Below are 13,043 nucleotides of genomic sequence, written 5' to 3' on the forward strand. Positions count from 1 at the left end.
TGAAAGAATGGGTCTATGTGGTCAGTGTGCACAGTCTAAAAAAAATCCTGCAGCACACAGTGCATAATGAGAAAAAAAAAACTTTGACCATTTTTTTTGAATAAATCAGCGACTTTGCAGTGTATTTTTGTATGGTATTTATTGTTGTATTCTAGTTTTCTTGGTCTCATTTTATAGAATGGAAGACATGTTACAGAAATTGAGATGATTTTGACTGGTTTTACAAAGAAAGGTGCCTTGAAATTGAGCTCAAAGTAGCAGAAATGTTCGATTTTTACCAAACTTCAAAAGTAAACAAATCGTGCCAAGCGTGCAATACACGTCAACTGGTGAGTCTAATATTCTTTCACAAGTGCACCAATAATATTTATACCATTTTTTACACTAATGCAGTAGTCTGCATAACAGTAAATCTTATATTTTTTGTGAAAATAAAAATTCAAAGTGGAAAGCAAAAGAATATAAGAGGGGCCTTGAGACATGACTAATGACTAAAGGAAATGTCATTTTAGTGCCAGGAATGTCTTTCTTGTTTATTCTGGACCCTATTCGGAAATTGGCATCTTTTGAAATTTGTGTGAAATTGGCAAAATTGCTAAATTCTGACCACTGTACTGGATAGTTGGATTTCATAAATGAGTGGTTTCTTGCACCCATTCGATAGAAAAAATGGAGTTCTAGCGAAATATTCATGTTTTTTGTCGACTAGTACAGTGAAATTGGCCGAAAATGGGGCTCAAAGTGGGCAAAATCGCCGATGCGTAAACATCGCCGAGACCGCTAACTTTGCGAGAGCATAATTCCGTAAGTTTTCTATCAAATTTCAAACTTTTGGTGTCTTTATGATCGGGAAAAGATTCTCTATCTTTTCATAAGAGAAAATAATTTTTTTTTTTTTAAATTTGGCCGACCCTGAGAACGAGTTTCGGAGAGGGCCTCTCGACCCTCAAAGGGTTAAAAATGTGCTCAATCTTATGATTGTCAGCTTTTCAACAGTTTAAAGCAACATTTAAAGAGACATGGAATTTTTTTTTTTAATAATTTTGACACGTAAAATTTCCTATTAGCCACAGTTTAACCCTTTCATTATCGGTCCTATAATATTATGGCTTGCAAGCCAGTGTCAATCCAATAATATTACGCCAAAATTCTAGTGGCTTCCATCTTGTGGGAGAAAGCTGGTAGGCCTACATATGAGAGTGGGGATCTGAGTGATCAGTGTGCACAGCATAAAAAAAAAATTCTGCAGTATGCGGTTCGTAATGAGAAAAAAAAAACTCCGACTGTGTTTTTGGGTTAAAACAGCAACTTTGTGGTGTATTTTTGTATGGTATTTATGGTTGTATTCTAGTTTTCTTGATCTCTTTTGTTAAATGGAAGATATATTACAGAAATAGAAATGATTTTGAATGCTTTATGGACTAAAAGTACCTTGAAGTTTAGCTCAAGTTAGCAGAAATGTTCAATTTTTGCCAATGTTCAAGAGTAAACAAATCACACAATGTGTCCAATACATGTCAATTGGTGGGTCTAATATGCTTTCACAAATGCGCTATTATTTATACCATTTTTACAATAATGCAGTAGTCTGCATAACAGTAAATTATTTTTTTGTGAATAAAAATTTAAAATGGAAAGCAAGCATAATATAAGAGGGGTCTGGAGAGGTGACTAATGAACAGAATTTTTTTTTATTTTAGCGCTAAGAATGTTTGCATTGTTAATTCTGGATCCTATTTTGAATAACTGCTTTCCTTGAGTTCTGTGTGAAATTAGCCAAACTACTAATTTCTGATCACTTTATTGGGTAGTTGAAATTGGTAAATGGGTGGTTTCTTGTACTCATTCGATAGAACAAAAGAGTTTGGTTGACTGGAACAATGGAATTGGCAGAAAATAGGGCTCAAAGTGGGCAAAAATCACTGATGCATAAATATCACAGACCACTAACTTCGGGAGAGCGTAATTCCATAAGTTTTCCATCAAATTTCTTACTTTTGGCATCACTGCCATTGGGAAAAGATCCTCTATCATTTAATTTTTTTTTGTTTAAATTCTTTGACACTGAGAGGAAGTTTGTGAGCAGGGGTCTCGACAGTGAAAAAGTTAAGGAAATGGGGTTGAACTGTGCATAAATTTTTGTGGATATATTTACATACAGTATAACTATAAATAAGTATAGTATCATATATTGTAGAGTATATACGCAGCCTCTCCTCACTTAGCTACGTATTCGTTTAACGATGACTCGGACTTATGACAGGTTCTCTGACCAGTATGCATACCTAAATAATGTATAATAGAGCTGATTTCCTGTATTCTACTCATTACAATATACGGTACACTACCGTATAAATTTAAAAATATACTACAAATGTTATAAATGGTGCAAAGGTGACATTAAAACAATATCGAAGTTGGTTGACACAAATCCACTACCATTATGGTATACTCCTTGCTTAGCTACGAATTCGTTTACTGACGTGGTCTTAGGAACGGAACTCCATCGTTAAGTGAGGAGAGGCTGTATATAAATATATACAGTATATTCATCATGCCGAATAGGTAAAACTGGCCAGTTAGCAAGAACTCATTTAAAATTATATTCTTGCAGGTAACGCCTGTCCCACTTGACTTTGTAAATCAGGCCCGAAATTCTACCCCGAAAGACTATGTGTTTAAAAATTCTGGCTTTACAACTACCATTGGTCAGATTGCCAGCCAGAATCTTCAGGTACTGATTCAACTATATTCTGTTCTTGTTATCTCATTTATTCAATGTGTGCTATTTCATATTTGGTGAAGTTTTGTGTATACAGTATTCTCTACTGCACTGTTTGGATTATGGATTTTTCCTGATATTCAAGTTTTCATTACCTTGTATATAACTGTTCATTTATAACATTTTGTCTTCGTTATTTTGTATAGGCGAATATATTCAAATTAGGGATAAAAGCAATGCAGTACAGTAGTTCAGTAGAAGACCATAGGTGCAGACATATTCCTTGGATATTTGGAGGCTTCATATTGGCCCTCAAAAATGATAAACTCTTAGGGGTAATATCTGTGGATGACCCTTTTGTTGGGTCTCCCTACCTCGATGGGAGGTGGCTGGTGTGTTGAAAAATATTACTAAGTTCGTTGAACTGTAATCAAACAGCTGTCAACATATGTGCCTCAGTATATACAATGTATATATACTAGGTTAGATGAGCAAGACATGTGCAGAACATGTCCCTCTAGACTGAGGGACTGATCACTTCATACCTATATCTCCACGTCTTCTGTTGACTCCTCTGTATTGCAACTGAGGAAGCCTGTTGATCAGGTGAAACGTCTCATGAATAAAGATACTGAACTGTTGCACATGTGTCTTACTCATCCACTTGTCTGTATTGAATACCATTAACTTTTTTTCTTTTTGAAGAAAAAAAAAAAAAAGGCCATTTCCCACCAAGGTAGGGTGACCTGAAAAAGAAACTTTCAGCAACATTCTCTATCATTGTCTTGCCAGGGGCATGCAGATACCACAATTCCGATGTCCCTCCAAACTGCAAAATATCCCCACCCCCCCTGCAGAGTGCAGGCACTGTTCTTCCCACCTCCAGGGCTCAAGTTTGGCTAACCAGTTTCCCTGAATACCTTCACAAAATGTTATGCTCCCAAACTCTATTTGTCTTCACTTCTAACACACTCACATGTGCCTGTTGGATGTCAAAGCCACTTGCATACAGAACTTCCTTTACCCCTTCCTTCCAACCTTTCCTAGGGTATCCCCTACCCCTCCCCTCCACTACAGATTTATACACCCTTCAAGTATCAGACAAAATAGAAAAAGCCTGTAATTACAGATTTTGTTAATGGTGATAATATCCGGATGTCTTCTGAAGCAGCAGACCAAGTCCTATGACTCTGACACATCCTGAATGGGCCATTGAGGCCACATCCAGAACTTGTCTGTTGTAATTGTTCCCTGAGCCATAGACCACTCACACCAGTTTATTGTTTGTGCCCACTCATGCACACACTGGTCATTTAGTTTCCAATATTTCATGGATTTACTGCTTTATGTAACTTTATTAACTTATTAAGTGGAATTTACAATGGTTTCTAAAGGAAGTGGTGATGCTAAGAAGAAATGTGTGGTTCTCAGTACTAAGCAGAAATGAACTACATGATAAAGGATGAGTCTGGCATCTCAAGTGTCCATGTCTTCTCAGCCATCTACATTATTTTCACTAGTAGAATAAAAGTTATTCCGAATCACCACTATTGATCACAGCAGTTTACACCTCATATCTCCAATAGGAAATGGCAATAAAATTATTGTAAATTAATTACAGTACTATAAAAATTAGTATTCAGTACAGTACTGTACTGTAGTACTATAGGTTACAATATATGTATTCTTAGTGTTCTGTTGTCTACTAAACCAATGGACCAAATCTGTTAGTTCAGAAGACAACTGGACCATCATGAAAATTTTTTTTTTTTTAATTAACACACTGGCCAATTCCCACCAAGGCAGGGTGGCCCGAAAAAGAAAAACTTTCACCATCATTCACTCCATCACTGTCTTGCCAGAAGGGTGCTTTACACTACAGTTTTTAAACTGCAACATTAACACCCCTCCTTCAGAGTGCAGGCACTGTACTTCCCATCTCCAGGACTCAAGTCTGGCCTGCCGGTTTCCCTGAATCCCTTCATAAATGTTATTTTGTTCACACTCCAACAGCACGTCAAGTATTAAAAACCATTTGTCTCCATTCACTCCTATCAAACATGGTCACGCATGCACGCTGGAAGTCCAAGCCCCTCGCACACAAAACCTCCTTTACCCCCTCCCTCCCTCCAACCTTCCCTAGGCCAACCCCTACCCCGCCTTCCTTCCACTACAGACTGATACACTCTTGAAGTCATTCTGTTTCGCTCCATTCTCTCTACATGTCCGAACCACCTCAACAACCCTTCCTCAGCCCTCTGGACAACAGTTTTGGTAATCCTGCACCTCCTCCTACCTTCCAAACTACGAATTCTCTGCATTATATTCACACCACACATTGCCCTCAGACATGACATCTCCACTGCCTCCAGCCTTCTCCTCGCTGCAACATTCATCACCCATGCTTCACACCCATACTTCACACCCATACTTCACACCCATACTTCACACCCATACAGGAGCGTTGGTAAAACTATACTCATGAAAAATTGATTTCATAATTTGAAGTTTTGGACAGTTGGCAGTATTGTACATACACCCCTCCCTCTCATCTTTTGTCCAATAATTAGTAGATTCACTGTCTATGGAAACAGACACAGGAATGAAATATGATGTTCTTTACTGACAACATTTTAATCTGCACTGGGCAAAGACTGGTCCTGGATCTCAGAGTATTAATTTTAATTATAGTAAGCTTTTATAAAGCTTCTCTATATAGTGTGATAATTTTTTTTTTGTAAATGCAGCTGAAGAGGTGCATCCAAAATTGAACAGCATGTAAAAAAGCCTTCATAGCATGATCTATTTACCATTTTTTCAGTTGCATTATACAGAACAACATTATAAGAGTGCTCACTGTAGTTACAAGACTCCTAAATATTCATGCTAATATAATGTTTCTTAAAGGAGGGGATGTGCATCACTGGGTCTTCAGAATTAAATTTTGGTTCACTTCTGTAAAGACAGCTACTCAATAATATGTTTCCCACTTTTGGCTACCCTGCCATGGATCTGCATGACACACTACCAACAGGAGTTAAGAAATGACTCGTTGCAGTACAAGTTTTTATTGGATCCCTAAGCTTGTTTGGAGGAGAAAGTAAAAGGAGACCTTTTTTAATACAACATTTCACCTATACGTATTAGGCTTTATCAAGGTGCTTAGTAGGTGAAATGTTGTACTAATAAAGGTCTCCATTTGCTGTATGTGTCTTTTTTACCATGTGTCGGCTATACCTTTGAAGAGTTTTGAGAGTTTAATTACTCTCGGAGCTCAGCCGTGGGCCAGGCTCATCTGGTGTTTGCCTGGTCAACCAGGCTGTTGCTGCTGGAGGCCTGCTGCCCCACATATCCATCACAGCCTGGTTGATCTGGCACCTGGTGAAGATACTTGTCCAGTTTCCTCTTGAAGGCTTCTACACTTGTTCCAGCAGTGTTTCCGATATCTTCTGCTACAGAATCTTACCTTTGATGAGTTTCGAGAATCTTACTACTCTCAGAGCCCGGCCATGAGCTAGGCTCGCTTGTTCAGCAACAAGTCATTTCATTACCTAACCAAAGTGAGGAATGGTTGTGTTTAAAATCTAATGTATTTCTCGTTTTCTATTTGGCCAGAGATGTATTAAACAGATTTGATAGGTGTGTGTGACAAATTTGGTTAAATATTAATGCAATGACTCACTACAGGTGCATCATACAATGTGGCAAGAGAGGTTAACAGGTGTGTCAAGAAGAGAGACAATAGTTCTTGCTGCTCGTACTCTGGCTGGCCTCTACAAATCAAGACTGTCTACTCTTTAGTACTGACTGAGGAGTTATATGGTGCCAATGAACTAAATAAATTAAGAGAACTCTTTAATAGTAGCAGAAAATTGCCTTAAATATTATATCATTAATCTGAATATCAAGTTTAATTTCAGTGGTGTGTATTAGAGCAGTCAATAATAACCTTTTTTACGTTTGAATTGAATTTGCTTTGGTATCGTATTCATATCTGAACCAGTTAACTAACTTTTTGTACTGTTTGGGCAATCTTGAATACAGTACTACTTACTTTAATACAGAGTTCTCGTTACGGATAGAATTATAAATTCTTATATTTTTCATATTAGCTTTCAATAAATTATTAGTACAGCAATTGTTTTTAAACAGTGTAACAATGAAAGTACCCACTTTTTTTCTCTCTTGTATTAAAGGGTTGTATATGGGGGTTACGTTGTCTTTTATGTTGCCTTTGGAGAGCATGAAAAAGTCTTGTCCGTGTTGACAAATTAATATTCGCAGAAACCAAAATTTAATTGTATTCATTGTTAAATGTTTTTGCACTTCATCTAATAACTAATATGTTACATTTTATCTTTATTGCTTTTATTTAATGTGCAAAGATAAATAAATTTGACACTTGAGGACATGGGACAGGTTTAAAACTAAGCCATGTTCAAAAAACCCAACAGTAGTGTCCTGAATTTATGATTATTATGCAGGTGACTGCTATATTATTTATTTAAGCATACTTTATTATGTTGTGCTTTTGTTTTAAGAGAAAGTAGTGTACTTTACCTCTCGTCTGTAATCTCATTCATATTAATTTTTCACACATTATGATATAGCATGGATTCTAATTATCAAATGTGTTTATTTTTTTAATTTTAGTTGTGCTAGGATTTGCATACAACTGTTCAGTGAAGCCTCCTTGTTTATGGGTTGCATTATTTTAGACCCAACGATTGTGAAAAACTCTCAGATATGCTAAGTGGCTGTCTACTTGCCTTGTATGCCCCGTACATGCTAGCACGCAGTTCTGGTATTTCCTTACATACTCAGATATAGACTATCTCAAAATATTGCTGTAATTATGTTCATGTTGACACCCTTAAGAAAAAGTATCCAAAAAGAAATAAGACTTGGGTGTAGAAAATGCAGTGAGCACATTGTGTTCAATTCCACATTTTAAGTCTTTTGCTGTGAGTGAAAAAATATGCAGCACTGACATTGATACTCTGGCACTCCACTAAACTCCCAATTTTTAGAAATTGATCCCTTCTGTTAAAGTCCAGTTAGTGAATAAAGATGCTTTAAAAGAAGAAACTTCACTTTATTACAGTAAGACCCCTGTACAGTGGACCCCCGGTTAACGAACTTTTTTCATTCCAGTAGTATGTTCAGGTGCCAGTACTGACCGAATTTTTTCCCATAAGGAATATTGTGAAGTAGATTAGTCCATTTCAGACCCCCAAACATACACGTACAAACGCACTTACATAAATACACTTACATAATTGGTCGCATTTGGAGGTGATCGTTAAGCGGGGGTCCACTGTATTTGCAGTTCCAGTTATTCGCTGTTTGCCATGGCTCAAAAATAACCCTTAATTTTGCTCAATAATGGCCTCAGAGTGGAAGTTCTTCAAAACCTAAGAGAAGCCATGAAGTGCTTCCCATCAGTGAAAAAGTGGTAAATTACACACAATAAATTGAGAATTATCAATTAAACTTTATAATGGGTATGTATAGGACATATGTATAGGGTTCACTACTATCCATGGTTTCAGTATCCACGGTGGGTCCTTGGAACATACCCCCCACAGATACAGGGGTCCTACTATATAAGAATTCAGACACACTAAAAGTGAGGCATGATACAAAAACTAATGACGTTTGAAACTATCAGTATTTATATCATGTTAATGAAACCTTGCTCTCATGTTGTGCCCAGAGGCCTCCTGTGTGGAAAGGAGGAGCATCTCTAGTCAGAAGAGCACTGTCAACATCTCAAAATGTTTTGCATATTAAGGGAATTTCTGCCTGCACACCTAAATGTCCTCTACCTCTTTACAAATATTGTATCATGCTGAAATAAAGAATCTAATCTAATCCATGGCCCAAGACTATTCAACCTGCTACCAGCAGGTATGAGAAATATTGCATGAACAAATGTAGAGGTTTTCAAGAGGAAAGTGGATCAACCAGGCTGTGACTGCTATGTGGGCAAGTGGGCCACTAACACCAATAGCCTGGTCAAACAGGCAATGATCAGAAATGCTCAGCTTCAGGCTGAGTTTTGATGGTAGAAATTTTTTTGAAACCAGTCACGTGTATATCACAGAAACATCCTTAGAACAATTATTTTGCTGGGGAAGGGGGGTGTTACAACAATGGTTCCTGGAGGCCTAGTGTCATTGCTTCCCTGGAACTGTACCAGCAGTCAGCAACACCAGAGGCAGCTGTAGAGCTGAGGCAAGACTAATAAAGCAACCAGCAGATCAGAAGTTGGTCAGGGAAAGAAGAGTTTCACTTACATTAAAAATAACTTATTGGCCCATGTATGATTGCAGAGGATCTGTCTTGTGAACCTTGGGCAAGCCTGGCACCTAGCCAAAGTCACCCTCACTTGATCAAAAAAAGTAAGTTTCCTTGCATAGTCCTAAACACATGAATACCATCAATGACAAGGTCGAGAGATCAGTCTGATTTGGGAGAACACTATGCTAGGTAACCCCTGTAGGGTACTGCTGGATGTTTATATGGAGTGGAATACCTTGTCACAACAACTGTAGACCTAAGCACTATTATTTTTGTTTATGCTCTAAAGTTTTTGAGAACCTCACCAGAGCCTGGTGTAATATCCCTGGGTGGACCACGGATCAGGGATCACCGCCTGATTTCTTAGGTACAGCTACTGTAGTTTCTATACCTGTCACTTGGTATAACAGAAGACATTAGGCAAGACTGCTAAAGATACCTTGCCTTCAATGGCTGCAGATATCAAAGGTACACTGAATCCATGATCAGAATGTCAAGAAAGATGATGGTGAGCAATCCTTAAAACCAGATGCAATTAAAGACATGGCTGTTAGACTTTGCTATGAAAGTTAAGACACAGGTGCAACATCTGGATATCTTTATTGTAGACGTTTCGCCATCCAGTGGCTTTATAAATACAGATTCTAGGACATAATTGGAAGACAGGACATAACTGTCTTCCAATTATGTCCTAGAATCTGTATTGATAAAGCCACTGGATGGCAAAACATCTACAATAAAGATATCCAGATGTTGCACCTGTGTCTTAACTTTCATATTGTCGGTATTTTATACCTTTCTTGCACAGACTTTGCTATAAATTGGAAGTTCACCTCCATTCAGGTGAATCAAGAAGTGAGGAAAGGCCTTGCATAGATTTATCATGGATGTTCAACAGAACTGAATGAGGAAAGTGCCATCTCTGGCATTGGAGACCCTTGTAGGTTTAGCACTTCTTTTTTATTATAATAATAATTATCTGGTGGTGGATTTGAACTTGAATGTGTGTACAGTTGCACTTTGCACCAAACTTTTCAGAATCAGATATGAAACAATGGAAGTGAAGTGTGTAAACAAAGTCATCTAACCAACATGAGAGGAATGCCAGCTTTATGAGGGAGGGGACAAGCAGTAGAAAATAAACTCTCAGCAAATGGAAAAGCAAGGATACTTGCAGGACCTACCACTTCTGATGACTGATGAGCTGCCCACCCACAGTGGGTGGCAGGTGAGAGGCTCAGGGTTGTGATGTGACTGCTTCAAGAAAGGAGGATGAAGTTCTGCAGGGTGAGATGAAACTGGTCCCTAACTCAAGTGGGAGTTTGAGTGCTTGTCAACAAGTGTAATGCATTTAAACCTTTATAACACAGGGCAAGGATGTAGGCAGGATAGGAGGTCTGCCTGTTGCTGGTTTGGTCACTGGGTGATTAAGGTGCATGCTGACTGTATATTATATGACAACTCAGATGAGAGCCTTAGACCTAGCCTTGGGACCTGGCCCTGGTTAAACCAGCCCTGCCAGACCCCTGGGGTACATTGAAAGTTCCTGGGGAGTTGCTCTGAAGTTGAACAAAGAAAACTAGAAGAGGTGTAGTTTGTTAAACATTTAAAGCTAGATAAGATTTGTCTTTGGTCAGCTCACCATGAACCACAGGTTTCCCTTCCACAAATATATATCAGTCATTGGAAACCTCTGAGCTGAGCTTTCTTGTATCAACAGGAAGCATTTGGAATAAGTTATCTGGCTACCATGAAGTGGGTGAAAAAAAAACAATGTCTGGTGCTCTTAGAAATTTCAGAGTAGAGGTATGAAACCACACAAATTCTAAGAAATTAGTCCTCTTAGGGCACTGGGAAACTAGATGCAGGCTGTACAGTAGTTCCTGGTAGAGAGTAGAGGAGTGGGTGTTTATGCGACAACATCCTGGTTTTAAAAAGCAAGTCAGCATTGGAGGCCAACTGTAAAAAAGGCCTCCTAGTATATGTGAGCAATCGCATATCGAGGGGAGGCACGGACATCTAATGTGGATTGAAATAGTGCTTCTGTTGACATACTAGGTGAAGAGAGGCAAATAATGGCTGTGTTTTGGTTGCATGCCAGGTGGCTAGCAGGACCCCACTGCAGAAGTTACTGCATAAAAGATACACTTGTGTAATCACACTACATAAGTACAATGGACTTTCTAATAATTTGAATACAGTGTATATTATTAAGGTTAAATTATATATTTCTTCTGTTATTCAGAACACTTATTTGCATAACACGTGCATATTTGGAATACACTTTTGAAGATAGAGCAAAAGATTTAAAAATGTCTAGGAATAGTTCTACTTGAGGCTACCCTCAATTACCAATTGTTTTTTCAGTGATAATTGTGAAATGCTACTGTTGATATCCCAGTTTACTTAGCTGGTGTGTCTGCACTGATGAAACAATCAACTATTATTTTACACCAGTATTCAGGAGTTATGTACCAGTGCTCACTGAACGGTTCCTCGTTGTTAAGTCAATATTATGTTAACATTTGTTACCAGTACTAATCCATTTGATGGAAATCTAAAGTTATTGCTTGTTCCACTGCTTGGTCTGTTATTAATCTTATTTTTTTCTCTTCCCTGAATACTATTCTTTTATTTTAATATACAGTATTTGTTCCTGTTTTCTTATGCACGTAAAATAAATATTTTCTAATTTTTTTTATTTTATTAACACATCGGCAGTTTCCCACCAAGGCAGGGTGACCTAAAAAAGAAGAAACACTTTCATCATCACTCATTCCATCACTGTCTTGCCAGAGACATACCTACACTATAGTTCAAAAACTACAACATATCATCACCTGTCCTTCAGAGTGCAGGCTCGGTGCTTCCTACCTCCAGGACAAGTCCCACTAACCAGTTTCCCCCTGAATCCCTTCATAAATGTTACTGTTGTCTTATTTTGTTTAAACTATTGGAAAATGTATTTTCCCTTTTAATTTGTATAAAGCCCGTGAACCATCAGTGAATTCTTAAGAAAGTTTTTCACGGCTTGTCTTCTCTCCCATGAGTATTTACATTTGGAAAGTTAATGTTCCATTATATTACAGCAGATGTTCGCAAGGCCAAGACAGACTTTACAACTACACTGAAAGTGACATGAAGTTAGGATAATCTGGAAACTAAAAAGAAATACTGAATGTAGTAGAAGTTCTATTTAAATAGTTACCGTATTTTCCAGCATATAAGGCGCATGGCATAAGTATCATAAAGGTAAATCAGTAATCATTCAAGAGTTAATTACCCTCTTACTTTATGCTAAAGCATAATCTAAACCCTACCCTTGACTGACCTTGAGCATGTAAGGCACAGGCTGATTTTCCAAGATTTTCTTTATGGGAAAAAGGCATGCCTTACATGCTGGAAAATACAGTATCTCCACCTTTTCTATACTCCAACAGTGCTGTATGATCCTAGTGGGTTTAGCACTTGGTTTTGAGAATAATTCTGTACTCCAATAATTAATTTCATATCCATTTTTAGCACAAGGTGAAATCTTTTCTCATAGATGGTATGCATTACTGACAAGTTGATGAATCAGACATGAGCAACACTTGGGTAACTTTACTGTTGAAAAGTTTCTCCTTCACAGCAGCCTTCTTCAGTCATATATATCACTAGTAGGTTTAATTTACCTCCCACTTAAAGTTCAACATCTTACTTTTCCCTTTCTCTCCTTGGGAAGCTCTGGTGATTCATGTTTGCTCTTACCCATTTTCATGTGAAAAAGCTTACTTGTCTCATACAACTTTATATTCACTCTTTCTTGATCACTTCCACTCTTGCTATTGCAGTGTACACTGGTTGTTCTAAATCCCCTGAGGCAGCAGTTTTTTCTGACTGAATTATCAGAGGTCATTTATTACAATTGGCTGGTAGTTTTACAGTGGAGTTATATTCAATTCTCTGTTATCATCCATTCTCATTGCAACCATGTCTGCCTTGTTATTCATTCATAGCTATTTCAAACTCCTGAGAT

At 37.8% G+C, this 13,043-nt stretch overlaps 1 protein-coding gene across 2 annotated transcripts in view; it reads left to right on the forward strand.

The window, feature by feature from the left end:
- The window catches only part of LOC128704150 (protein PRRC1), a 58,737-nt gene extending 47,018 nt beyond the window's left edge, over positions 1 to 11,719 (forward strand). For both annotated transcript variants that reach the window (XM_053799215.2, XM_053799213.2), the window contains 2 exons: positions 2,615 to 2,734; positions 6,410 to 11,719. In XM_053799215.2, the coding sequence (XP_053655190.1) occupies positions 2,615 to 2,734; positions 6,410 to 6,523 (234 nt within the window). In that variant the 3' untranslated portion in view covers positions 6,524 to 11,719. The remainder of the gene's footprint in view (positions 1 to 2,614; positions 2,735 to 6,409) is intronic.
- Positions 11,720 to 13,043: the final 1,324 nt, after the last annotated feature.

This window comes from Cherax quadricarinatus, chromosome 66 (genome assembly GCF_038502225.1).
Source record: "Cherax quadricarinatus isolate ZL_2023a chromosome 66, ASM3850222v1, whole genome shotgun sequence".
Lineage (NCBI taxonomy): Eukaryota > Metazoa > Arthropoda > Malacostraca > Decapoda > Parastacidae > Cherax > Cherax quadricarinatus.